The sequence below is a fragment of the Pavona decussata genome, unplaced genomic scaffold, assembly GCF_977016875.1.
Source record: "Pavona decussata unplaced genomic scaffold, jaPavDecu1.1 SCAFFOLD_13, whole genome shotgun sequence".
Lineage (NCBI taxonomy): Eukaryota > Metazoa > Cnidaria > Anthozoa > Scleractinia > Agariciidae > Pavona > Pavona decussata.
The window spans coordinates 2,123,206-2,151,188 of NW_028145436.1; the positions used below are offsets into that span (position 1 = coordinate 2,123,206).

At 37.4% G+C, this 27,983-nt stretch overlaps 3 protein-coding genes across 3 annotated transcripts; 2 read left to right on the top strand and 1 right to left on the bottom strand.

Moving 5' to 3' along the window:
* Positions 1-1,430: 1,430 nt before the first annotated feature.
* Positions 1,431-4,586, bottom strand: LOC146487854 (uncharacterized). Its single transcript, XM_085128013.1, has 3 exons — positions 4,472-4,586; positions 3,992-4,175; positions 1,431-2,062 (listed from the first exon to the last, which is right to left on the bottom strand). Exons 1-3 carry the CDS (start codon positions 4,541-4,543, stop codon positions 1,950-1,952), a joined length of 369 nt encoding a protein of 122 aa, XP_084984139.1. The 5' UTR covers positions 4,544-4,586; the 3' UTR covers positions 1,431-1,949.
* Positions 4,587-4,618: 32 nt separating this feature from the next.
* On the top strand, positions 4,619-19,193 carry LOC146487855 (T-complex protein 1 subunit delta-like). The gene is made up of 13 exons (XM_085127981.1): positions 4,619-4,893; positions 4,977-5,029; positions 5,649-5,738; positions 6,322-6,430; positions 8,644-8,786; positions 9,424-9,545; positions 10,140-10,278; positions 10,892-11,031; positions 15,615-15,711; positions 16,210-16,448; positions 17,030-17,264; positions 18,056-18,169; positions 18,888-19,193. The coding sequence occupies exons 1-13, from the start codon at positions 4,773-4,775 to the stop codon at positions 18,900-18,902; spliced, it is 1,617 nt and encodes a 538-aa protein (XP_084984107.1). The 5' UTR covers positions 4,619-4,772; the 3' UTR covers positions 18,903-19,193.
* A 1,188-nt stretch (positions 19,194-20,381) lies between these two features.
* Positions 20,382-25,499, top strand: LOC146487856 (TNF receptor-associated factor 4-like). Its single transcript, XM_085127988.1, has 7 exons — positions 20,382-20,589; positions 21,570-21,621; positions 22,147-22,248; positions 22,811-22,975; positions 23,151-23,225; positions 23,832-23,909; positions 24,377-25,499. The coding sequence occupies exons 1-7, from the start codon at positions 20,417-20,419 to the stop codon at positions 25,046-25,048; spliced, it is 1,317 nt and encodes a 438-aa protein (XP_084984114.1). The 5' UTR covers positions 20,382-20,416; the 3' UTR covers positions 25,049-25,499.
* Positions 25,500-27,983: the final 2,484 nt, after the last annotated feature.

Sequence of the window (27,983 nt, forward strand, 5' to 3'; positions counted from 1 at the left end):
GTAGTTCTTTTTTTTTTTAAGGCTTTCTTTTCGCAGCTGCTTAAGTTGCGTACTAACTGCGATGATCTTTCTTCTATTTGATATTTCATCTGCAGTTTAAAATATGTTTCATATACAGTCAAACCTCTTTATTACGGACACCAAGGGGACAGGAACCGGACAGTAATAAGTGTCCATACTATAGAAGTGTCCGTTTTAGAGAGGTAGGCTTTATATGGATTTTGGTCTCTCAGGGACCAAGTGAACCGTCTGTAATAGAGAGGTGTCTGTATTATAGAGGTGTCCGTAAGGAGAGGTTCCACTGTATTTACATTCATTGATGTAGTTCTGCCAATCTTGGCACATCTGAATTTGCCACAAACACCAGAGACTGAGGGAAATATAAGAATGACAGTGCTGATGATGATCGCCTTACTACTTTATTACTGCTTTTTTTCACCAAGTATGATTTTGAGTGATAAGTGCACCAGGGCATGTCATGGTTCAATTTTGTCCTTGTTTAATTTTTTAGTTCCCTTTGTTTTTATTTATTTTATTTTTTTCATTGCAAAAATCAAGAAAATCAAGGTACCTCAAGGAGAAAGATAACAGAAGTTTGAGTCTCCTCAAGAAATGAAAGAGATTTTTTGTGTTTTTTTCAACAGTTGAAGGATTAGCCTGTAAAAACAGACAAATTTCCAGCTGTTCAAACTCAGGAAGTGACAGCTGGAAAAAAATCTGCATTCACAGACTACTTGACTTTGGCTTTAACCCTTTAACCTCTAGTATCATGATCAGAGAACAAATTCTCTTATCTTGTCCCCATACTTTTGTTATAAAAGTTCTGGCATCAAGATATTGAAATGTCAAGAATATTCACCTTGGGTGATCATATCCTTAATTCTCATGAGCATTGATATTACAAGGAGAAATTTGATATTACAAGGAGAAGTTGTTTGTCAAATATGTGCTGAAGGCGATTGTCTCATCTACTGGCAGTTTGGAGTCCTGGCAAACTTCTACAAGTGTTTCTTTAACTTGTTACAACACACAGTCAAAAAACATGTTTTTCATTTCCTTCAGAAGACAACCATCAGAAAATTTAACATGTCTCCATAAAGTTATAGAAACATTGCTTTTAACCAAAAAGAACTCCTACTGAACATGCTGTGATATAAATTAAGAAATCTGTTGGAAGATACAGTGGCCAAATGCTTATTGCGTTGAACTCTTTCAAATAAGGTGAACTGGGTCCACGCCCTCCCCAGAGTCATTGCATGGTTTTCTTGGGTACACTTAAGCTTAATTGCCTCTTTTATCCAGGAATGTAAATTATGTTTACATTTTGTTAGTTTTTTTATGATATATGTTTCATGCATATTTTTATTTTTATATTCTTAGATAGGTGTCCTTACTTAATGGGAAACCGCTATATAATACTGACACAGAAATAAAATGTTTATTATTTATTCATTATCATCATCATCATCATCATCATGTAGGTTCTGTAGGATTCTTTCAAAGATCCTAAATGGCAAGAATCCTGTAGAATCTTTTTGAAGATTCTTGAAGGATCCTAAAGTACTGAAGGACCATAGCATTAGAACATCCAAGATCTCTGCAGGGACCTTGAAGACTGTTGCAATGTCATACAAAATAGTTGAAAGTCTTTGAGGATTAGGCTACTAGTCTCAACATTTTTGAAAGATCCTTGTGGTCTACAGTATGATTGTGATTTAACACTTCCTAGTCCAGGCGTGTACAGGCTTCTTATATCTAAAAGCTGCTAAAGTAAACCAATAGGCCGATTCAAAATGTGTGCAATATGTTGCAAAACTTTGTTAGAATAGAGTTCTCTGCCTACATCTGTCTGTTCTGGCAGCCATGCTGATTTATGTTTCAATATGTCAACTTTTATATGTTAGTCGATAAGAAGAAGTTCTTGCACATAGTCCATGAGAGAAAACATATCAACTGGGGCTGTCTTGGTTTCCACTTCCATTTTCTGTTTGAATGAATGGCGGTGCATTAGGATTACCTCCAGGGTTAGCAAACAATCTCAGTGTCCCAACTACAAACAAACCTGTAGAACATACCAACAGACAACTGGTTAAGATAACATCAGGATTTTAGTATTCCTTTGCTAATAGTTTAAGAAAAATGACAACAGTTTTAAGTAAAGAAAACACTGTTACTTACAGAATAATAATATTAAAGAATACTTGACAATGTGACAAGATTTATACCATGCAGTTTCTATAAAAATATTCAACTGCACCTTACAAAAGATATTCAAAATAATATATAAAATAAATAAGTCTCAAAATATACAATTCTAAAATTCAATTAAATAATCTAAACTAAATAAATACATGCCGTAAAGTAACTGAGAGAGAGCTTTAAATTCTCTTTTGTTAATATTAATTATTATTCTCTTTAAAAAGAGAGCTTTAAATTTACATGGTGCAAATTCACAAATTCACTCACTGTCACGTAGCCTTTAATAAATTATTATATATATTAATATATTATATTAAAATATTGTTATTCTCTTGCAGTTTTTTCTTTGCTCCTTAGCATGCATGTACTTATTTTTAATTCAACTCTGTCCTTTACTATTTAAAACCGAAGATGACAGAAGAGCTGTCAAAACATGTTTACAACAATCAAAACTGTTGTCATTTTTTTTGTGTTCAACTTTTGACCTGCCAACTGCTATCTAATCTTGGCATTTGTTCATTAATATTAACCATTAGTATAAATCTACTAGTGTTCTATCACGAATGCCGTTCTCTGATTGGCTACGCTACTCGCTATCTATTCTGTGATAGATAGTGAGTAGGGGTTTTCAACAAAATGGCGGCGCTTCGTCGCGTTTTCGAAGTGTCTGCGATGAGGAAATAGATAATTTACTTGTTTAGTTTTGACCGACTAGTAGATTTATACTAGAACAATTAGATTATTCACTTTCGATTTCTATGCATGATAGCTGATTTGGGCTGTGCCCTCATCAGCTATCATGCGATAGAAATCTTGAGCTCATAATCTAATTGTTAATTATAAAAATTCCATTACTCTACCATATGAGTAAGAATGTTAGCTACTACAGTCACATCAAACTTGCAGAATTAATAACAAAAGTATTGAGGAGTTCTGTGCAAGAGTGTTTTAGGCACAAAAATAATGCAAAAATTAGTTCTGGCTTTTTGATTGGATGTCTTTCAGTGACAGAACTTAAACCCGGTAATATTTTGACTATAAATTTTTTTTTTTTAATTTCTGTGTGTGTGTGGTATAAGGCATGGTTTTCAACAAAAAAGTGGAAAACATTTCTGGAAAACATTTCTCATAAAAGGACATAATTGCCACAAGCCTTGTAATTATTAATTTTGGAGTCAATTAGCTAATTGCCTTCAAAGCACTGGGAACTGTGATTATTCGTTTTTCTCTCTTTTTATTACAATGGTAGCGTAGAATTTTTTTCCAGCCCATTCTTATTGAGAACGTTTGTTTTTCACTGAATACACTAAAAATCATCACTTCCTTGACGTGCAGGGTGATGTTTAATTCCTTTTAGTTAAGTCACACAACTTCTTGCCTTCCGTTCTTTTGTTATCCATTGTTTTTCTATTACATTTCAATGAATAGATGCGTTCCACGAATTTTCACTTTAACAATACCCATACGCAAAAGATTGCTGTGTTTGAACCTCATTTCCATCTTATGAGCAATGTTTTTCAATGAGTGTGATTTCATAATGTGAAGTTAACCAACTGCAGTTCAACAAATAAAATGTAACTCAGACTGTTCTGCTGAACTTTATCTGCAGTTAGCTGTAAGTTAACTTAAATGCATGTGATGTTTACTACTTGTCCACAACTTTCTGTAAGATAATTTACTTTACTTCAAGCCTCTACTAAGTAGATGGTTCAAAGTATGTTTTTTTTTTTTGGATTGGATTTGAAATCCTGCTTATGGAGAAAATTTAACATAGAAAGAGAACTTCACATACCTACTCCAAATAATCCAGTCGTGATTCTTGCAAGCAGTTTTGAAGCTGGGACTTGTTTAACAGTTTGCAAGACAATTACACCTGAACCATAGCAAACCGCAGCACCAAGGTACTTACATGACTTACAATCTGGGTCAATAGCAATATCAAGCTTTCTTATAAATGATGGCTCTTCTTTTTCCTCCTAAGTAAAGTAGACAAGAAAGATCAGATCAAAAATGTCTGCAGACTCTTTCAAAGTGAGATCTTGCAAAAAATGTATCTTTCACACCAAAAAAAAACATTTTTTTTACATCAGGTCCACATAAAGAGGTATTGTTACCTTATCCTGTCTTTTGCTAGTTTTATGTAAGGATGTTCAGAAATCGCAAGATAAAGCGTCACCCTTAGCTATGCACACCCTAGCCTCCGAATTAGAAGTGTAGAATTTTAATAGTATCGGTAACCTAACAATAAATTATTGTACTTATCTAACGGTACCTCCTGTTCTGGTAAAGTGTCCAAACTGGGGAGACTTTCTAGCGCTTTACTGTCGTCCTGCTTCGCAGTCATCTTGCAACTGACAACACTTCCTACTTCATTTTACATGACATGAATTTTTACCGCTGGCCGTCAGTTTTCCCCGGCTCGTCTCTCCAACCGGTGTGCCTCTTTCGCTGAGCGACTTTGACAAGTCTCAAAAGTCGTTGTGCAGAATCCGTATTCATCGTACAAATAGAGCTCAATATCAGGTTAACAAGTTGTTGACGAGATATCATATTTATTGAAAAATCCATTCACAATGCCTGAGGTTCAAGCGAAGGCTAAAAATGCCAGTTCTGGGGGTGAGAGTAAGCAGGGTGCTTTCAAGGACAAGGACAAGCCCACCGAGATTCGCATGAGCAACATTACTGCAGCTAAAGGTGATCAGTGATTCTTGATGAGTAAATTTCCATCTTGTTTAGTGTCGCAAATATCCACCTGACAATAATGGCTTATTTTACAGCTGTAGCTGATGCCATAAGAACCAGTCTTGGACCAAAAGGGATGGACAAAATGGTTAGTGTCGGGAAAGCTTGTCATTGTAGCTAACAGTTCTGTACATTTTTCTGTACATCATCTCATAATTCTCTCTATTCATCATCATTGTGTCAGAATCAAGGGTATTGTATAACGGCCGTATAAGCTGATTTTAAAAAGGTGTGCATATTTTTCATCTGATCAACTGAAGCTGTCAATTCTGACAAATCCAACATCGCCTCTCAGCACTTTCCCAAATAAATCATCTAAAGTGAAAAAAAATATGGGAAAGATTTCCCCCCAGTCCCTTACATTAATATTTATTATACCTACACCGCTGTCATGTTAACACTCTTCCACAAACAGTGAATGACAACAGAGTTTATGCCTGAAAATGTAACATAATTTTAATGTATGAGGCTATGCCAAAATCTTGCGAAACTCTGACCCATTTTCCAGGGGATTTTGATCAGAATTTCTCCAAGTGAAATGCCGTACATTCTAAGTAACAGAATATTTTTAGAAAATTGTTGTAGTATTTATGGCAGATGATGATAATGATGATGATGATGATCAGCTTGGGATCTCTGTGGGTTCAACATCAATAGGTGCATAAACTGTATAATCTTAAAGACCTCTTGGACCTCTCTTTCATTAGATTCAAAGTGGAAATGGTGATGTGACTATCACTAATGATGGAGCAACAATCTTGAAACAAATGCAAGTATTGCACCCAGCAGCAAGGATGGTAAGGGATGTATTCAGTAAAATAATTTTCATTACTAATTAATGTTCTACTTTACTTTTGTTAGAGTATCATTTGCAAGGCTTGGCCTATCAATTCTAAAAAACACCTCTGAGCAAACTGAGTAAAATTGTCTGAAATGATATCTGTTACCTTTATCTTACTTTTATCTGCGCTAATATCCTTGCCTTGGTAGTGTTAATATCAGCACCACATCTGGGTTGCCTCTCATTTTTTTTTTTTTTTTTTTGTGAAAAAATAATTTAATAATAATTGTTAAGGCATACCCTCTTCATTTAATAGCTAGCCCTAAATTATGGCTTTTTATTCAGATGAGAGGGAGATATGAAATGGTTGCTCCAACAACTTTTTTGTTCAGTTAGTACTTTAAAGTCAATAGAAGCAACCCACAGTAACTATTGTAATATGCATTTAAATTAAAGTTTTGAATGGAAATGAACATTACTTTCTGATGCTTATAACCTAAATTTACAAAATTAAATGACTAACACTAAGTGGGGAAAAACAACACACCAGCTGGTGCTTAACATTAATCTGATGTTACATTGCACATGATTGTTTTCAGCTTGTAGAACTCTCTAAAGCCCAAGATATTGAGGCTGGAGATGGTACCACTACTGTTGTTGTAATCGCTGGAAGCTTACTCAGTGCAAGTGCTAAACTTCTGGAAAAAGGTGAGAAGTACTGGGGAAGGTATTTATGCAGAGCAAACAAAAGATCACAAAACTTGCTAAAGAGAGATCTCTAGCAGAAATTACAAAGTACTTGACACCAATTCCCTTTACATAAACCATTGGTATAAATCATTCAGTTCAGATGGTTACAGAACTAAATTAATCAGCAATTGGCATGGTGATCCATTTTTAAGCCCTTTCAGACTTAGACAGGCACATTTTGTACTTTTGTACATTCTACTGAAGGTCTTATTAAATTGTTTACCGTATGTACAGTACCGCCTAGAACTATAGACCCATTTGCCGCGTCGTTGCCGCGGGACCTACTCGCGGGTTTCCCTCGGTATTCCCGCAGTAGGACGTTTTTTTTCCTCGGTTCGGTTGCGGTATGGCTCCAAAGTTGCCGCAGGAAAGTTCACCTAGGTAAAACCTCGGTAAAGAAAAGACGCGGTATAGTTTGAATACGCTTTTGTCTCCTTTGCTTTGTGTTTTGGTTCGTCAGCTTCTAATGGCAAAATCGCACCGAAGAACGTTAACTACGGAGGACAATCATGGGCGATACACATACGATTCTCTGCCCTTGAAGGCTTGGACCATTTGAAGAAAATGAGAATCCGTTTTCGAGTATTCGAACACATTTGAAAAATCCTTTGAGGAAGATTCTGATTTAACATCTCAAAACTCCTTATACCCAAAATATTTGAAGACTTCTTGTGGACCATGCGCAATATTCACTATCGACGCTTCGAAGCGTGCAGATTTGCTCAAGAAAAAACAAGCAAACTTGAATTTTCGACACAGTCTGTGGAGTTCCGTTTGCCAGACCTTTTAAAATCATTTATAAATTAAAAACAAATAATATTTCAGCATGTTTTGTGTCGCTCAGCGCCCGAATAATTGCAATTTCAACACATTGTCGGTCATTGTCATTCGGACTCCTGACGTGACAAGCTGTTTGATGCAACACGGCAGTGTTCCAGAATGTTAGTCCGCTGTTTACTTTGTATTTTTTGCCAAGTTATTTCAATATTAAGTTAGGAGAAGCAAAAGAAAAAAAAACTGACCCACGAAATTTACGGATTATAAAACATAAATTTGCACGTGACGATGTTATTGTAACTTGAAACCCTTGTGTCGACTTCCCAAATTTTGTCGCTTGTGTCTACAGTCTATTTTAAACCTCTTTCTTTTAAAATGAACTTGGCACTGCAACAAGAATAATATTCCCTCTCAATATCCGATTTTTTAGAACACAAGCTTGCTCTAAAATTCAGGAGATATTTTTAGCAGCTGTTTGGTCGGACACGTACAAAAAAAGCTGACGAATCAGAAGCAGCGGTTCCCACGAGTGCAAAACAAATGTCAAACTTGCTCCTATGCAAATTACGGTTAATTTAGACGTTTGCCCCGTTGCTTGTATCGAAATGAACAAATTAAGAAAACTGAATTATAAAAAAAAAGGATTTTTATGACAATTCAGCGAACTCTCTTACGTGAACTTACACTGAGTGTTTTAAAAAGCAGGTAAATCAACGTACACGTATTTCACTGCGTATTTAACATACCCTCGGAGGTATATGTAACAAGCTTCTTTGAAGTGTTGGATTGTTAGTTACTTTTATTATCTCTGAAAAGACGGAATACAGACATTTGCCTAGGCAAAGATTCAGGATTTCAATATTTGAATTATTACGCGAACTACCCAACGCCATTTTGACTTCAAATTACTCGTTCGATTATGCACCGATTTTTCGCACCTCGAACACTTGCAGTATAAATGTCTTCACTCACGCTAACGCTTATTTTAGAAATGCAACCAGTCCCCATTGTCTTTCCTGCGGCACGCCTCGTCTTTTCGCCCGCGGCAAATTTACTGCGGCACACTGTACCTCGTCTTCACCGCGGAACGACCGTGTTTTCACCTAGGTGGACGCGCGGCCACTACCCGCGGTAAAGACGAGGTATGCCCTAGTCCCGATGGGTCAATAGTTCCAGGCGGTACTGTATTACACTCATAACTTTGCAACAGATGGATGTAAATGGTAGGCAGAGAGTCAAGTGTTTGGTAGACCTCTCAAAGTAATGTTCATTGGCTGCTTGAAAACAACTTTTTTACACTTAAATAATGTTAATAGACTGTATTTGTATTCAGCCTTGGTATTGAAGTGGAAAGGCAATGAAAATACTTAAAATTTATTGTTTTCTTGTCAAAGGAATCCATCCTACCACCATATCAGAATCCTTTGAGAAGGCAGCCGCCAAAGCAGTGGAGATACTGACCAATATGTCCACTCCAGTTGCCCTGAGTGATCGAGAATCTCTGCTAAAAAGTGCAATGACATCTCTTAGTTCCAAGGTAAGGGTTTTTGCATGGTATTTGGGGAAAGTTGATTTCTTGGTGCCTGGCTTGGCTGTGTAAAATGAACAAGCCAACAAAGACATTGGCAGCCATAGTCTACGCTAGCAAATCTTAAATCTTGACCAGTCTGGCTTCTGTTTAACAAACAGTGCACTGGATTTTGTGTTCTGAGCAGGTTTTTCATTAATTTTTGTGGTAGGAGGGTTCTAAATGATGAATAGATGTACACCACTCATTAATTTGTCTTTTTTAATTTAAATCTGTCCAAATGCAGGTACCATGTTTAGTTTAAATGGGTGCCAGTACGTGGGTACCTGCCACTAATGAAACCCCTGTCAAAGTGGCTTCTCACAAGGTTTCATGGCCTATTCCTTACGTATAGGATATTTTTGTCAAGCAAAGCAGGTAGTGAAGGGATGGCAAATCTTCACAGCAGTTACCACCAATATATCATCAAAACCAATACCAAAAGAAATGTACTTACAGTCAAACCTGTATTATTTAAACTGGCATGTTTGGGATCCTTGTTTGTGTCCTGCTTAATGCAGGTTTTGTCGTATACCAAGACCTTGGTTTCATTGGTAACTCAGACTTGTAGTATCAGTTTATAACTATGGTGTAATTTGTTTTTCAGGTTGTTTCACAGTATTCAAATCTTCTGGCGCCAATAACTGTTGATGCTGTTCTTAGAGTCATTGATCCTTCCACGGCAGACAATGTTAATCTTAAAGATATCAGAGTTGTTCAAAAGCTGGGGTATGTCGTCAGATTCCCCTACAAAACACTCACACTAAAGTAGGACACTATTTATTTATTAAGTCAGTTTAAGCTTGTCAAATGTTTTGTTTGAACACATCAGTCATTTAAAATTGTAGTTACATTCCAAAAGTCTTGCTGTCTAACTTTTTTTTTTTTTTTGTCAAGCTGTCCCAAAGTCTTGAGTTTCTTTTTTAAGGCTAAGGAACTCTGGAGCTCACATAAAAATTTAGTCTTTCCATGTGGCAAATTCTTGAATTTACCATAATTTTTCTAAATATAACAGGGGCAGTTGAGTTTATAGAGTAAGAATTCATCTGGCCATCTGCTTTTGTTGAAACCCTTAAACAGTGTGTGAGGAGTTTGCAAAATTTGTTATTTACAAAGCCATACTTCCGATTGATCTCAAAATAATTGTTTTAAATTCATTCCAACCATTCAGAGTATTTCATAATCTGCTTTTTTTTTTTTGCAGTTCGTTTACTAGATATTGTTGACAATATTGTTTTGCTTCAACCTTGTCTCGCGTATAGTTTCTTTCATCAGTAGCAATGCAACGTTTTTTTTTCCAATATTTTTTTGTTTCGATTGCAGAGGCACTGTTGATGATACAGAACTGATTGAGGGTCTTGTTCTAGAACAAAAAATCAGCCATTTAGCTGGAGGAATATCTCAAGTGGAAAAAGCCAAAATTGGACTCATACAATTCTGCATCTCACCTCCTAAGACAGATGTAAGTTTATTTTGATGATGTTCAGATAATGTTTTCATACAGTAAACTTTCAGCCAAACAGTATTACAACAATAATTATTACATGTAATTTTAACCATCATTTTAGAAAAATGTACTTGCGCATTGTTGTTCAGATTCACAGTTATAGTCAAGATCATTTTGCTTTTGCCGTTTTTTGTTTTTTTGTTTTTGTTTTGTTTTTTTGGTTTTTTTTTTTCAGATTGAGTTGCAACAATTAAACCAGCATTTAGTCTACTTGAGATTCAAACTTGAGACTTGGAACATTGACTATTCAGAAGATCATTTTTTTATGTATTTGCTTATTTGATTTTGCATTGTTGTATTTCATCTGTAATTTTGCCAAAGAACAAACACACAAGTTACAAACCATGTAACAATTGTACTATATACACACCTGTTTAAAAAATATTCATTTTTTGTTTGAGTTTCATTTACTTTTTATTACAGACAGCAATTTTGAGTATGTACATTGTAACAACTGATTGCACATTTGGCATTTTAATAGTTCTCTGTTATGTAATGGTTTTGTATAAAGATTTCAGCAGCTTTGACTGATAAACTTACTATCTGCCATTTTTTTGTGCATTTTCAGATGGAAAACCAAGTAGTTGTTAGCGATTATACTCAGATGGACAGAGTATTGAAAGAAGAGCGCCAGTACATTCTTGATATCTGCAAGAAAATAAAAAAGGCTGGATGCAATGTGTTGCTCATTCAGAAGTCAATTTTAAGGTTTGTACCATGTTTTAACAGTGTTGTAAGTTTTCTTTATTGGGGATTAAGGTAAGTTAAGGCATCATGCATGTTTGTTTTTTTTTTTTACACACTTGTTTGAAAAAACTTTGTCAGGTTGAAGGTACAGTCGAACCTCTTTATTACGGACACCAAGGGGACAGGAATAAGTATCCGTATTATAGAGGTGTCCATTTTAGAGAAGTAGGCTTTATATCAATTTCGGTCTCTCAAGGACCAAGTGAACTGTCCGTAATAGAGAGTTGTCCATATAGTCCAGTCATTTTATGAAGAAAATTCGGTCAACCTGCCACTAATTGCAACAGAAGGTATTTCAACGGTTTTAGACTCAGAAATGTATCCTTAATAACATACCAAAAGTCCCAAAAAATCCCATTAGGGGAAGTTGCCAAAAAACGGGATTTATTACGAAGCTCTGAGAACCGTTTTACCACGGCATGGGAACGAGGCTGACTTATACTTTTTTTATAACTCGCGTGTAAAGATCTTAAACTTAATAAAATGTAATGAAATTTCGTGTTTAAATGTTCTATTTAATGTGTTCCTAATACTTTAAGTAACAGAAGATATTGTTTTGGTGAAAAAAAAAAAAAAAAAGCTGTACTAGCGAAACGCTTAATATATTGGTGAAACTTTTAAGTCTGCTTTTTTGGGTAGAGTGTTGTTTTGTTGTTGTTGTTATTGTTGTTTTGTTTTGTTTTTGTTTTCAAGTTTACACTTGCCGAATTGATTTCGTTTAGGTTTAAAAAAAAATAATTTAATTTAAATATGTTGTAAATTATTGTGGGAAAATAAAACGTTGCGGGTTCACTAGAAGTCGGTCTTGTAGGAGCTGGCGCCTTCGCTGTTACACATGTACATTTCACTCCGGAGTGCTTGTGCTTGCCTTGCACGTTTGTAATATTTCTGTCGAGCAAAATGGCTAGAAGACGTGATTCTGCAATGTTTAGTTCTGGTAAGACACACTCAAGAGTACCTACAATATTCTTTAGTTCTTATAACAGTAAATTGAATTAAGTACTTCTTCACACTAAACATGTGTCTTCGGAAAGAGTCGACCTGCATGAATAAATAAAACATGCACAAACACCGAGATAATTACAAAAGATACAGACACGTAAATCCTATTAATTGCGATTCTTTAGAAAAAGACATTGTACACCTTGCGGAATATTTTCAATCAGATTTCTGATATTTACACAACGGAAAAACATGCAAGTACACATCAAGTGACCAGTTTACGAGATTCCGAGATTACAAAGCATTTTCGTAAAAACAAAGTAATTTGATAAACATTTCTCAATTAAAAACTTTAGATATCAAAGCCATCAGTTAACTACAACAAGTTAGCGGCTGCAGCTGTGCTGAAAAGCGCCCAGTCACGTTTTATTTTCCCGTACAATTTGTGGTCAGTAATAATTTTTCCCGCGAAACTCTCAACCGGATTGAAGTCCGCGGGAAATTGCATACAGAAAAATCTATAGAAAAATTAGAAAGAAGCAGTACGACGTCTTGCACAATCATGTCGTTAAACCTGTGCTAGCTAAATTGTCTGCCCCCAAAAAATAAATTTCTGATTGTTTTTCTTGTTTGTTTTTTGTTTTTTTTCGCGAAACTTTTTGAAAAACATAATATTTTCTAGCATATTTCATTGAACAAAAAATGCATCGAAAACCGCGACAAGGTCTATTAAGTATGCTTGGTACATTCTAAGTTGCATCCTAATTATTTTTTAGACCATCAAGAATCCTAAAATGGATGAAAAAAACACTTGCGCAATTTGCCAAAAATCACTTGATAACGTAAAGGACGCCGTAACTCTTTTGTGAGAAGGGAAGGGAGGGTATTAACCGGGCAAGCATAGAGCGCAATGACATCATTCAACCTGCTCCGGTGAAAAGGTACACCAAACATACCGCCGCAAATACTGCCACCCAACTAACATCACCAGAGCTAAGAAACAGGAGAGTACCATTTCACAATTATCAAGTAGCCGCCGTTCTTTTGATCGCAAGGCTGAAAAGTCTTTCAACTTTAAAACTGACTGTTTATTCTGTGAAACGAAAGTTGATTTCGAGGAACCTGAAAAGAGAAGACAAGGGGGTGTGTTCAGGGTGACAACCCTCGAAACTAAAGATACTGTGTAACAAACCTGTTCCGAAAGGAAAGATGAGTGGGCAGAAGTAGTACATGTTCATGATTTGCCAGCGGCCGATGCCATTTATCATCAGGCGTGCAGTGTGAACTTCAGGACCAAAAAGCAAATCCCAATGCTATTTGCCTCAGAACATCCTGGTCTTAAGAAAAGAAAAATTGGACGAATTTTACGAAAACCCGTCAAATCAGGTGCGTACCCATGGGAGGGTTCCAGGGGTTCCGGAACCCCCCTAAACGAAACCAGCTTTTGCACGCAGTTATAGAAAAGGAGGCTGCCGATACAAAGAAAACAACGCTTTTTAGTCTACACGATGGGTCGAAAGGCATGAAGCATACGAGGTATTTTTTGACATGTTACCTTCTGTCGTCAAGACACTTGAGGCCATCTCCCATGAACGACTGTTCCAAAACCAGTACTGCAACACTACATGGAACTGGAATAGTGAAAGTCGAAATAAAGCGTGTTCGCTTTTAAATGCCGTATTGAGGTTTCCCTTCCTCATCACTCAATTTACTGCTATGAAGTACTTATCGTTCGTAAAGACCCTGAGCATTGGGCAACACTGAGAAACACGACATTGATGTGTAGGAGGCATACCGCCAAGTTGATGACCTCAAAGGCGACCTCAAGCTATCCTTAGAGCAGATTGACACCCAGTTTTAACAATGGCTTGAGACAGCTGCTACTCTTGCAAGAAAAGTCGGCATCGAACCCTCTATTCCAAGGCCGACAGGAGCATCGCAGTAACGTGGGACGTGGAGGCAACGACGCCCGAAGAGTATTTCAAGAGGGCTCTTGCAATTCCCTTGCTAGATCACTTAGCTACCCAGAAGGACTACTGTCTCGATCAGCTCAAAGATGCACTTTAGTTTTATTGCCTCAGGTCACCGACTTTGAACTCCTCCGTTGCGCCGAAAATAGCTGCAATCTTCACTACACAACGCGGTTAAAGCTTTGGCTAAATGCGACCATGATCTCTATCCCAACACTCACAAGTTGTTACGAATCCTCTGCACCCTAGTAACCTCTTCAGAATGCCAATCTTTTAGCCGATTGTAGGCTTACTTACAGGCAACTATGTATAGTGAACGAGAGTTTTCCCTTGCTGTCATAACATCCACTATGACCAGGATGTTGACGTTGATGTTGTCATTGAAATTTTGCTCAAAAACACCTGCGACGCGTGTTTCTCGCTGACCTTCTGTCTACTGATCGAGAAATAATAACAGAATCCTAAAAAAAATTGTAAAAGAGCAGAACGTACTAGTTGACACGTAAAGAAATGCTTCTTCTAGTGACACACGTATACCTTCTGGTATAATTGGACTTCCTTGAGTGACTGATTTCCGACGAGTTAGAAATTAAAACGTGCGTACGTACGTGTGAAATTTTCGTAGATAGTATTGCGAAAGCCTATTTTATTTTTGTCAGACATATCTTGTTTATCAGTATCATTGAAAACCAGTTGTACCTAGTAGCTGGGTACTGTTGGACGATAATGAAATGTTACAAGATGGCTTTAGTACAGACCTTTCTAAGTGAAAATTTGAAATACTGTATGGCTTTGAGCTTAATTGAGCTTATACACGTATTAAGTAAAGTTATCTACAAGGTGAAAGTTCGCAGAAGTATCTGAAGTAAAATTGATCAAATTTGGATGAATTGAGTGCATTTCTGGAGATAAATAAGCAGAAAAAAACCAACTTCTGGTTTTTAACCTCGTTTCCATGTTGCACCAAATCGGGAGTTATTAGTCATTAAAATTTTTACATGTTCCCGTGCTTGGATCCTTTGGGACTTTTAGTATGTTCATCTAGATACCATTCCTTAATGATTGGCGAAGAGAAACCTTCTGTTGCAATTAGTGGCAGGTCCAGCCACAAAATGACTGGACTAATATTAAAGAGGTGTCTGTAAGGAGAGGTTCCAAATGGTAAAACCCAACAGCTTTCTAAGAAGCATATGGCCTTCAGTCTATAAGCTTGTTCGCATTCTTCTTGTTAGAAATCAATTTTCAGTGCTTAAGATGTCCATACAGTATGTCTCACATCTCTCACAAAGAAAAAAAAATGAAATATGTGCGTGCTAATAATTAGATCACCCCATAATTTCATCAGGTTGCATTGTTTATGATTCACACTTCGCACAAGACAACATTTTTTCAATCAAGTGTATATTACACACAATTTAATTTGATTTTAAAGTGTAACTTTGATAACAATTTGGTCAGAGTTAAAGTAATGTAGTTCAAATGTCAAAAATTGCTTTTGTGCCTTTGAGCGTACATGTAACTCAAGTTCAATCACTGCTAATGCTTTATCTCCTTTCAGACCATATATATCTTTACCAGTTTCTCTTCTTGTATTCTCAGCTAATGAGGTATTGTTATGTTTCTGTTTTGCAGAGATGCCGTCAGTGACTTAGCTCTTCACTTTTTAAACAAAATGAAGATACTTGTTGTTAGAGACATTGAAAGAGATGAAATTGAATTCATATGCAAGGTACAGCAAAGAAAATCTGTGCTTTATTTTCATGCATAATGCCTCCTTAGTTCCCCCGCCCCCATGGAGTCCTTACATGGGCTGTGTTGTGGCCTTATTCTGAGACAGAAGTCCTGGCTGCTTTCTGTGACTATACATGTAGTTTTGCTGTTTATGTTCTTTTATACAATGGCCAAACCTGATCAACAAATTTGACAGCATAGTGTAAAAAGGTAAACTTTGCCATTTGTGCAAACAAGAAATTGCCCCATAACATGACATTATGACATACACTTTATTAAGATGTCTTGTAGTTCTAGCTTTAGTTAGCTAATTAGGGACACATAGGTGTACTTAAAAATTAAAAAATTACTTATTACTAATGCAGATGTCATAATCTAAAACTAGCATTTACTCCAGGCAAGTAAAAGTGGAAAGCAGCTTTCCCAAAACACATGCTAGATTTGAAGTGTTCTTCAAGCCTTGAATGATATTTACTTCTTTTTCTCCCTACTGTAGAGCTTAGGCTGCAAACCCATTGCCAGCTTAGATCACTTCACTCCAGAGATGATGGCAACTGCAGAGCTTGTTGAGGAAGTTCCACTGGGAACAAGCAAAGTAGTCAAGGTTACTGGTATAACATCCCCAGGCCGCACTGTCAGCATCTTGGTGCGAGGGTCAAACAAGCTTGTACTGGAGGAAGCAGAGCGATCTCTTCATGATGCTCTATGTGTCGTCAGATGTTTGGTTAAAAAGAGGTATTTGCTCTTGAATTATGCTAGTGCTTTGGATTTTTTTTACTAGGGGAATGATTTTCACAAAGGCTTACTCTCCTAGTTGTTGCTTTGCTCTCAAATTTATTCATGGAGACAAATATTTGGTTTATCAACAGATTTGATAACTAAAGGTAAATTGGCCACCATAAAGAGATTTGAGTGCTGACATTTCACTCGAAACCAAACATTTGTTTCTACTCACCACCAACACAGCACCAAAATTTCGTTAGAAACTAATCCCCTTATCCATAATTCATGGAAAGATTGATTTGCTTTGCTTAAATCAAAATTGAATCTACTCTTTATTTTGCCTCAGCTTAAGGCAGATTGTCAGCCTGACTGTATTGTTATTGCATGAAGTGAAACTGCTTACATTCAAGTAAATAGCACAGTCTCTGTAATTGTGGGAACTAAATAAATTCTGGAAACCACCTGTATGTTCTGGTCCCTCTTCTTGCCAGAGTTCAGGCCACAATGCAACAGTTGACTGGTTTTTGTCTAAGTTATTTATGAAACCATTGAATAGCTGAATAGTGTATTGATGAAGTTTTTTTTCTTGTTAGAGCTCTCATAGCAGGCGGAGGAGCCCCTGAGATTGAAGTGTCCATCAAGCTAGCTGAGCATGCACGCACATTAACAGGAATGGAAGCATACTGTGTGCGTGCATTTGCTGAAGCGTTGGAGATTATTCCTTACACTTTGGCAGAGAATGCTGGTCTGAATCCTATTGCTACCGTCACTGAACTGCGCAACAGACATGCCAAGGGCGAGACAACAGCCGGGATAAATGTCCGAAAGGTAAAGAAAGGTGTTAGTCATCATTGTCTTTTTTTTTTATTTACATGTATTTTTTATTTTATTTTGTCAGCCTTATTGGACACATCAAAATAAATGCAAAGAACAAAACAAATACAAGAAACAAATTGAGTGATCCAAACGGTATTGCCCAAAACAGGACAACGGGACCCATGCGAGGCACAACTTCTTAAACATCATTAAAATATATAAGAAACAGTAAAAAATCTTAAGCTTAATCATGGTGGCAAGGGCAGTTTCTTGCAACAGACCATGTACAAGGCGAAGATGTGAAGTAAGTCTGCCTGATGTTGTAAGCAAAAGTAGCACGCGGCTTAGCGACTTAGCGGCTTAGCCACAAATCTCGTGTCCGCCATTGCCTATAGATTCTTGTCTCATAATAAATTATTGTGCATCATAATGTAGGTGTTAACCACAATGTTTTGACCTCTATATAGTTTTTTTAAAATTAATTTTTTTGTTAGCCAATTTATACATGTAGAATGTATTTGGCAGCAATTCTACGCAACCTGGAAACAAATTCTTTTATCGTAATAATCTTGCCAGATATTATAAAACTTGCTCAGACTGAAGAAGTCTTTTGGCTTGTCACACTGTTTTGTTTTAAAGTTGCACCACTTGTTGAGTAAAATGTAGAATTTTTTTCCCCAGAAAATTATGTCGATCTGTTTGACTGGGTGAAACAGTGGTTAGGTAAACCAAAAGAAAGTCTCTCTCTCGTCAAATACAGTGTTATGTACAATGTTATGTTTATGACACATTTTGTATTCCAGGGAACCATTACCAATATTCTGGAAGAGAATGTTCTTCAGCCCCTGTTAGTTTCCACAAGTGCTATCCAGCTAGCGTCTGAGACAGTGCGCAGTATTCTTAAGATTGACGATATTGTAAGTACAAAGTGTAAAAGCCAGTGTCATGAACGAACTTTAGAATCCTACCCTGTCAGCAGTGGTTTCTCTTTGTCGTTTCTGGGAGATAATAATTTATGCTGAAGTAACAAGGTCCCTGAAGCCAGTAGCTTGTATAAACATTCTGACTGCTAAGTTCTAAGGCAGTCTGGATGTTTGGGTTTAAATCAGTTTACGCCATTTGTACCAGTATTTAGATGACTGGATATCCAATATGTATTATCTACCCGTAATATTAAGAGAACAGATTACATGGTCTTAACTGCTGTTGCTTCCATTTTATAGCTTCAAATGGCATTATTTCCCACTAGGTGTAGGTACTGGAGGTGAAATATATAAAATTCACATATTTGAACTGCACCTGAAAGACATTAACGTATGATAAACCTTAAAAGTAAGTTCTACTCGCAAGTTAAGGAGCTGCGAAGATAAAGCACAACGAGATATGAATCCATGTGATGACTTCTGCAATACCAGTGCAGTGCTCTGGTCACCGACTGCTCTATCAAGCCAACTGGGTTTAACTTCACCAGGTATTACATAGGGAGCTCGGGAGGGAATCGGTGGCACCTTTACATGCCACCAGGTCAAATTAAGAATGAATTTTTTTTGCTTGAGGTTAACTAGCATTCAAGTAAATCATTTTGTTTATTAAAATGGCTTCATGCCTTTCTAATAAGGTATCTCTTCTAAACAGGTAAATACAAGGTGAGAAGCAGAGTGGAGTTCAAGTGAAGTTTAGGATGTGGTGAAACGCCAAAGAATCCCAGCATGGTGTGTGTGAATTACTGTGCAACAGCGTAATCATCCACAAGACTGACATGTTTATTGGATGAAGATTCTTTCAAGGGATGCATCAACTGCCCAGCTTTGATGTCAAACGTTTGTTGTCAAGTTGTGCTTGGTTTTCTGAAAGAATGTTTGGAAAATAGACGGTCCGAGTTTTACCAGTGAAAATAAAATGTGTATCTAAGGACTAATAAAAGTGATATATACTTGCTCAGTGGTGTGTGATGCCGTTGTCCATTTTACAGCAAAGTCCGTCTTAGTATCCTTCTAAAAGTGTGAAAACGTTTTGTCATCTTGTAACGGCTCGAAGCATCAGCTCCCCCTTTCCTTGCACTGCACTTTATCCATAACACACTGCTTATACGTGCACCAGACAGTAAAAGAGTCTGTGAACAGTTATTAGACCCCCCCCCCCCCCCCTCCATCTCACCCCCCTTATCAGTTTCTATTGCTATCCTTCCTAAGGAGAATCCCCGGTCCTCCTTCCTGCTCTTTTGCAAATCTCACTGGAGTGAGAAAGGATGCTGGCTTGGTAATTTAACTGCACACTCAATATATAAAAAAGAGAGGTATTTTGGGCTTTTGGATCTAGATGGTATTGTTCGTTTGAAGGTTATGCTTCCCATGAAAAATACCGTACCCTGCTAGCCTGAAACCTCACCGACACGCTTGCTACACAGGCCCAGGAAGATACCGGGCGGGGTGGGGGGGTGACCTCTAAAAATTCTTGGGTGGGGGTGCGCACCTGGGACTCTGAAACCCTTACCCTACACCAGATCCAATTCAGCAACATTTTGCAACCCTATACTAAACTAAAGGTCAAAGCTCCCAACCCTATCACAGACTCGCCATTTTCCAGAAACTCGGTCATTATTACGGTCCAGCCAGAACAAAATGTAAGTGTACAACTAAAACAGTTTGTTGTTTTTGTGTCAATTCCCAGGAAACCTAGTGTACTTAATTTTTTCAAGCAGTTGATCTGTTTCCTGGAAAATGATACCCTATTCTAGACAAAAAAAAAACTCTTGATTTCTCTACCCCATCCCAGACAAAACTGCTTCAAAGTGGCACATACATGACCTTGAAATGATAGCTCATTTTATTTTATTTATTTTTTTGGTATGTGTAACTTGTTTTATGTGTCGGTCAAAAAATTCTGAGACGGTTACGGTAATCGCTCTGCCTATTCGTTTAGTCAAAAATGCGATGCAAAGGAACGTGCCAAATTATTTGTTTCCAGTAGAACAACAACCTTTATTTTCTTCATGATTAATTAGACAGATTGTTATAATTACATTCATGTATAGTAAAATTTTGTTTTGAGCTGGCACGAGATAGCGTGACCCTCATTCCCAGGGTCCTTCTCGTTCTTCTTTCCCGGAAAACCTAGGAACGAGGTGGCGGTCACGCAAGCCCGAGTCAGTCGAAGAAAACAAAATGGCTGGCAGAAGAGAGAGATCGCGAATGCCTTCAGGGTATGATTACGACTTTGTCTCCATCATCGACGAAGATTACATCTGTCAGATATGTCACCTACCACTTAAGCAAGCTGTTCTCACGAGATGTGGCCATAGGTTTTGTAATGAGTGCCTCTGTGAATCTTTCAGGAGGTGAGTTATCTTATTTAATTTGAGTCTAAGTAGTAGGAATCGTCAATGAAATCATTCGGTCGTGATCAATATTGACGGTGTTCGCAAGCAAGTAACTTAGGGGCCCACCTCAGTGCTATTTAGGACATATTTTTGGTAAAGCAAGTGAACATTTTAGAAAAAAAATAACGGTTATTTTAGACTCATACAGAACAAACTTAATTTAATTTCTGAACATGTTGGTTGAATTGAACAACACCAACCCTCTACTCACTAAGTTGTCGTTTTTTATTCCTTATAAACCTCATCACTTTAAGTGAATAGCTTTATATAGAGGGGCGGTGAAATAATTTTTAAAGTTTAATTTTTTTAGCTGTTGCCCGGGGCTGTTGCCTGCTGGAAACTAATGAAAAAAATTAAAGTTTGATCATAGGTTGAAAAGATGGTGTAACTAGTATTTAATTAAATACGGAAATTGAAGCTTGTTTTCTGCGTGAAATTTTGATTTCAAAAGATCCACTCAAAGACAAGAAAAATATTGTTACAAGCCTCCCTTAGCCAAGACAAGACTGCAACATAACATAGGATTTTTCCAAGCCTTTCCTTTATAGGGAAGCACTTTGAAGCCACGTAATGTAGATGGTAATTAAATAGCTGGCTTATCATCAATATAAGGACATTTTTGTCCTAGACGGAGCACACTGCGAAGATATCTCAAACCTTGCTTCTTTTTTAAGGATAATCAATTTATGCTCTATATGAGTGCATTTATCGTTGGATCATAAATTGATTATTTTCAGGGTTGATTGAAGTTTTAGAAAGGTTTTCAACAGGAGAGGCAGTTTTAGTGACATCAATTTATCAATACCAAAAGTGGAAAAATTGAAAGCAACATTTCACGTAATAGTGTCTATGACACTTGAGTGAGCAGTGATTCAATTAAAAGCCACGGTCACTGTGCTCATAGCATTTGCTATTTTCAAATTTTTCTTGTTAAACAGGAGACAAGATCCTGAATGCCCTTGTGACAGAGAAAGGCTTGACAAAGATAAGGTATTGAATGAATGTGCTTTTCCTCAAAAAACCCACATCTCATAGACGATATCCTTTGATGACCCACCCCACCCCTCGGGAACTTTGAATTAAGCTCCATACTTTTGAGAGCAGCCTCCGTTAGGTTTCCAGTACCCTTACATGGGAGTTATGGACATTTTCTATAACCGTTTAGTAAACTTTTGATACCTACCGCACAAGGTATGGTCATCTATTTGTTTATTGACTTTTACACATGTTCTAACACAGACAGGCACACATCAAAGTTAATGAATGAATGCAACAACCATGAATGCTAACCCTGAATGCTTTCATGCTAATTTATTTTCTCACTTTCAATACCCATAAATATGCCTTTCCGTTATTTCCGTTTTACTCATTCAACATGAAGTCGATGAAACGTCATGCTGTTTTATTATCGTTAATTTTCTTGATGAAATGTTTCTCTAAATCATTTCTTATCAGGTGTCAAAAAATTGCCTGGAAAAAAGAACAAAATTTTACTATTTAAACTTTTTTTTTCAGGACATTTTTCCAGACAAAGCAAGTGAAAGAAGAATTCTTTCATACATGGTCAGATGCCCTTGCTCTGGCTGTCAGTGGACTGGAGAACTCCGTGATGTTGAGGTAATAATTTGTCACAAATTTTGCGTCTTGTTGTCATTGTGATTTTTTTTGCATATAATTGTTTGCTGGAGTGGTGGGGAGGTGTTGTATAAGCCCAGGGCTTACAGGTGGCAGTTTACGGTATTTTCCTAATTCTCAAGATCTTGGTAGAGTAGGGATACTGTAGGGGGAAAATAAGTGCTGATCATCGCTGTCTGGGCAATGGTGTAGTGTCAGGCGAGTTGGACTTTTGATTAGTTGGTCGGAGGATCAGAGGGTTATTGGTTTGAGGCTAGGTTGGACCCTTTATTAGTGTGTTGTTTCCTGGGACAAGAAACTTTGCCCTGCATAGTGAAGGTCTCTCATCACCCAGGTGTCTAAATGTGTACCGGTGAAATACTGCTCAGGGTAACCCTACAATGGAAAAGCATCCCATCCAGGGGGGGAGTAGCAAAACTCCTAGTTGCTTTATGCTACAGAAACCTGGTTAAGCCTCAGCCATGTGGGGCACTTAGGTGCATGTAGTGAGATCAAAATTGCATATGGGTAAGGCAATCTTTTCTTCCTTTGATTCATTTTCCAGGCACATGAAGACAGATGTTCTTATAAAGTTGTTGAATGTCCAAGCCAACACTGCAATGTTAAACTGGCCAGGAGACTGGTGGAGGAACATTTAGCGACATCTTGTCCTTGGAGAATTGTTTGTTGTCCATACTGCAGTGAAAGTCATCCAAAATCACAGGAACATGTGAGGATACTGAAATTTATAATTATTATTATTTTTGTTGCAATAATCTTTTGCTGGAAATGTGAACATTTTTGTGGGTCTAATTAAGATCACATTTCCAAACCTCCTTCACAGTAGTAAGTGATGTCCTTTGTTTTCTTCTCATGAATTTTTAATGAGTTTGCTATTGTTGCAGGTACACAACCAAAGCTGCCCCATGTTCCCGCTTAATTGTATCAATGGATGTGAGCAGGTCATTCCTAGAGTACAGGTTGGTGAGCTAGCTACTTGTGCGAGTTGCTTTCTGATTTTGTATTGGGTTTCTCAAAGAACATAGCACACCAATTGTGGCAAAATTTGAGAACCAGATGTCAGTTTAATTAATAGCCCATTTCTTCACTGGGTATTTGCATGTGAAGAAGTTGACAACCGCACCCCTTACCCACCCTTCCCAGAGATCAGCTGTTAAACCGTCCCTCTCCCAATTTGCATTCTGACTTGTTTACCGTAACTTCAAGACTTGTACCTTCAAACGTGGTCTAATATATTGAATTGACTCTTGAATGACACTATTACACTGGACAGCCACAAACTGACAAGTAGGTGGCCTTAGACCAGATCCTGGATCAAATGTGGAATAATTATTATTTACGCCAGTTGTGGTGAAGGAACTGGAAATGGAATTACAGTATGAAATATTGGAATTTAGAAATTGTGGTGTGTGAAGGAGCTGAAAGTTATACAACCAACAACAAACTCCACACATGACACTCAGTGAGAGATATTAAACAAGGGCCACATTGGTTGGAAGCAAGCTCTCTTTGAACAGTGCATTAAACATTTGTAAGAAAATAGTTTTTTCTATTTGTTTCATCAGATGCCAGGTCATTTAGAAGTAGACTGTGTCCTAACGCCTCTTGCATGTCCTTATCATGAACTCGGCTGCACTACCAAGGTATAGAAACCTCATTTCTTTTCCCATCTGACCATTGCCAGACATGCGCACAGACGTCTCCCATTTCTTTAAGTGGCACGTGAAGGAAGTAAGAGACTGTGAAGTCGTGCAAGCTAACCATTATACAGATTGAATCCCACATACGCAAAAAAGTGACCTGTCTCGTTATTTGAGAGGATGCCACCAGCTGAAGACAATGGTCAGAAGTGTCGGGGTCTTCTACAATTACTCCTCGGATTCAGCATGGCTATGTGAAACGTTGCCAAATTGACATATTACAGATTAGACCTTTTTTTCTAAAAAAAAGAACTAATTGAGATTTTGCCCGAACCATGTGATTGCTCTGTAATATCAGCGGTCAGGAACGCATGGTTTTACTGTGTTCGTATATTTTTTTTCCTTTTTTCTTGTTTCCGATAGAACTGTTATTTTATTTTGTTTTGCTTTTATTGCATTCCGTTTCTAAGGTGGAAAGGCGAGACCTGGAGAGACACATCCATGATCAGACCACATCACACCTCAGTTTAGCGTGCAAAAAACTCGTCCATCTTCACCAGGAATTTGATCAAGAAAAGACAAAGCTCAGGAAACAGATTGATGACCTGAAGAAAGAAAACGACAGCCTTGTTCTCAAGGTTTCTTCGCAAGAGAAGGAAATATTAAAGACAAAAATAGAATCGCCGACCTTTGTGTGGAGGATAAGTGGATTTAACGAAATCTTGCGTCAGGCAAAACACGGGAAGAACAAAATCGACAGCGCGCCATTTTACACTGGGCCGTACGGTTACAGACTGAAACTTTCCGTGAATCCAAATGGAGACGGATCTGGAAAGAACACGCATCTATCCGCGTTTGTTATCGTCATGAGAGGTGAATATGACGGCATGTTAGCCTGGCCTTTTCATCAGAAGGTGACATTTACACTTGTTGATCAACAGGATAATGTAGAGCAACGTGAGAACATTGTGATGCACTTCAGAGCGAACACTAAACTGGAGAATTTTGCGCGGCCGGTGTCAGATGAGAATCCTGGGCGGGGATACGCTAGGTTTGTGTCACATGACAAGCTCAAGAGCAGGCGCTTCATTGTGGATGACACGTTGTTTATTCAAGTTGATGTTGGTCCGCCATCCTCTTGATCATGGAACTCTGAGAAAGTCCAATTTCTAAACAATTGTATTAAAATCTTGGTCATAATTCCAAGAAATCCAAAAATTAATAGTAATGCTCAGAAGTCATACTTTTGAACTTCTTTCGTAGACTCATAATTTTAATACACCTTCTACAGCTTTTGCCAAGCATTGCGAGCGAAACACGCGTGGGCGCGCGAGAAGTTTTTTCATCCCCCGCGTGTCGCGTCTCCTCGCCGGAAGCAATTTTCGCACTTCGCGCGTTTGCGTGTCTAGTTCGCTTTACTATATAAAACGGATTACTCGTAGTCTATATACAGCGTAATAAACAGCGTGACAGGAAAGAACTGCTCAAATAGTCCACTTTCTTAAACATACCTTTACATGCATCAGTTTAGTGAAGCTTTGGTGATGTTCAAGGATTTGAGTACTTTGCATTCAGTTGGTAAATAGTTAGTAACTTTTAAAATGGTTAGCTTTATTTAAGGTCACTGCTTACCATCATTTCGTACCTTAACTTGAACTCAGACGACAAAAAAGGAATTGGAAAGAAAGCAAACACTCCTTTTTTGAGGCCCAAAACGAGGGACTGTTTGTATTTCATTTTTCTGGCTATCAACTTATGATTTCTCTCCACCAAGACACATTGCTTGAATAAGTGATAATGGTTAAAATCCTGAAGAAAGAGGTTTTAAAATGCAATAATTTACCTACCAACTGTTTTGATAGGTTACTATAAGTATCGATTAATTCAAGAATTCAAAGTTTTATGCTTAGTTTGGGTGGTGTGATTACGAATGAGGTCTACATTTCAGACAATTCAAAGTCAATATTTCTTTAAAAGATTAGAAAATAGTTATTGTTCTTTGTGGAGAACTTTGTGTCGTCCATTGTAACGCTTACAAGCTACTTGACAATATTACTATGAAGAGTTTAATTTGCTATCATATTTGGTTGCCATGGAGCAGGAGGTCCTTGGTAACGTAAGGTTAAGGGAGTAAGTGATTGTATTTATTCACTTGTTGCTTACTGTATTTATTTAGTCTCAATGTACGGTGTGACTAGTATAACTAGTAAAGCAGATGTATTGTTTGTTGTGTCGAGTACGAATCCAGTTCGCGTGTTAGATAATAAGGGACCTCCAGATTTGATTACGAGTACGACTTTTCAAATCTAGTTTACGTGGTTTAGATAACCGCTTGTCACACCAGTCTTGTTTCTTGGGTCTCCTTATCTGTTGTTAAACAACGCGAATGAGCGAGAGTGCTGGGGATGTGTATACTCAATGTCGTTCCCATACTCTGATCAGAAGTTTCCTAATCACCTTTCACACAGTAAGCAACAGGACTGAAGAGCATGAGTTCTGGGGAACTGACTGCATTGAAATTCGAAAGTTGTACTCCGACTCGTACTCAGATCAAAAGGTCCCTAATACCATTGCCATTACCTAATGACTTATGAGGTATTCCTGTGGGCTTTCGTATTTTCGTCCTCTTAGTTAACTGATATATGATCGAGTTTTTAGGTCGCTTTGGCGAATAAAATGTTATGTCATGTAGCCCGCAATGCGCAAAACATTTCCGTTGCAATTGTAAATTAACAAAACCAAATCCCTCCCCACTAAGTCTGGTAACAACTTGAAATGGTACGTGTCCACCTTATAGTCACCCTCACTTAATAATGCCAATTTCAATAAACAAAAGAAAGCTTTGTTATTCTCCGCTACAAACATCTATGATAATCTATTATACAGTCTTGTCGGTTAGTAGCTAGTCACTGGCTAGAGGTCTTTAGAATAACTAAACTATGAGGTATTTTTCTAACCCCTTGACAAGGAGGGCAAATGGCATCAGTTACACGAGCAAATGGTGCATTATCAAACAAGCAAATCCATATCAAGGACATCCCTCGCGCTGCAATTTGTGCTTATCTGAGAAGCTTTGCATCCTATCTGCTAACAAATCTACCCTCCTCAACAAACGATCTGAGTTAATTACAAAATGCAGGCATGAAAATAAATTCTACGCAGCCAATCAGAAGCAAGATCGCTCCAACCGCCCTCCTTAAATTTATAACTCTACAAGCTCCAACGGTACAGTCTGATGATCGCTTAGTGCGTGAAACTCGAGTAACTGTGGTACACTTTCTATCTTAAATTTATATTTATAATTATCTAAACAAATATTTATTCAGGGAGTATCCAGTTCAGCATTAACTGGTTTAAATGGAGTCCTGTATCATTACATAAATATTAATAATGAAAACAGTATACATATACATTACACACTACATTACAATTATTGATTTACATATGGTAGAAAAGGAAAACATAGTCTGGTTTTTAAGAAGTAGGCGAGGACAGTTTAAATTGAGGGGGTTGGTAATGGCTCTTACAGACCTAGGAAGCGTATTCCAGGTTTTCACCCCACTGTTTAAAAAGTATAAAAAATAATTCAGAAATTGTTTCGTTCTTGCAAGGGGTAATCTTAGCAGGTTCCTGGTGCAAATTTGTTTTAGCACTGTGATCGTGCCAATCTGCGCAATCGACAAATAAATAAATAAATTAATTAATTAAAATAAAAAACGTGAACTAACCTGTTCACAGTTGGGTACAGTACAATCGTGCAGCTGTTATTTTTCGATTTTATTATTATATGTTCAACTGTTTTGAAAAAGTCTTATATCAGTCTTCCTATAAAATGGGTTACAAATATGACCAAATATTTCGCATGCAAACTTACGCTGCTCCTATTTGCGGAATCGGGTATGACCGTAAACAATTACCCTGACGCGAATTTGGGTATTTATTCGGGCTTTCATCTTTAGTCATCTTATTTATTTATTTATTTATTTATTTATTTATTTATTTATTTATTTATTTTTATTTATAAACTTCGCCAGAGGAGAAAAAACAACATGAAGAAACCTCTGACAGGAGAGAACT

Excerpts from the sequence above, each read along its gene's own strand:
- LOC146487856 (XM_085127988.1), top strand. The coding sequence starts at position 20,417 with ATGGCTGGCAGAAGAGAGAGATCGCGAATGCCTTCAGGGTATGATTAC. Across the intron at positions 22,976-23,150 it reads ATCCAAAATCACAGGAACAT|GTACACAACCAAAGCTGCCC; the intron begins GTGAGGATACTG and ends CTATTGTTGCAG. Across the intron at positions 23,910-24,376 it reads AACTCGGCTGCACTACCAAG|GTGGAAAGGCGAGACCTGGA; the intron begins GTATAGAAACCT and ends TCCGTTTCTAAG.
- LOC146487855 (XM_085127981.1), top strand. The coding sequence starts at position 4,773 with ATGCCTGAGGTTCAAGCGAAGGCTAAAAATGCCAGTTCTGGGGGTGAG. Across the intron at positions 5,739-6,321 it reads TGCACCCAGCAGCAAGGATG|CTTGTAGAACTCTCTAAAGC; the intron begins GTAAGGGATGTA and ends GATTGTTTTCAG. Across the intron at positions 11,032-15,614 it reads ATTCAGAAGTCAATTTTAAG|AGATGCCGTCAGTGACTTAG; the intron begins GTTTGTACCATG and ends TCTGTTTTGCAG.
- LOC146487854 (XM_085128013.1), bottom strand. The coding sequence starts at position 4,543 with ATGACTGCGAAGCAGGACGACAGTAAAGCGCTAGAAAGTCTCCCCAGT. Across the intron at positions 4,176-4,471 it reads ACACTTTACCAGAACAGGAG|GAGGAAAAAGAAGAGCCATC; the intron begins GTACCGTTAGAT and ends TACTTTACTTAG. Across the intron at positions 2,063-3,991 it reads GACTGGATTATTTGGAGTAG|GTTTGTTTGTAGTTGGGACA; the intron begins GTATGTGAAGTT and ends TATGTTCTACAG.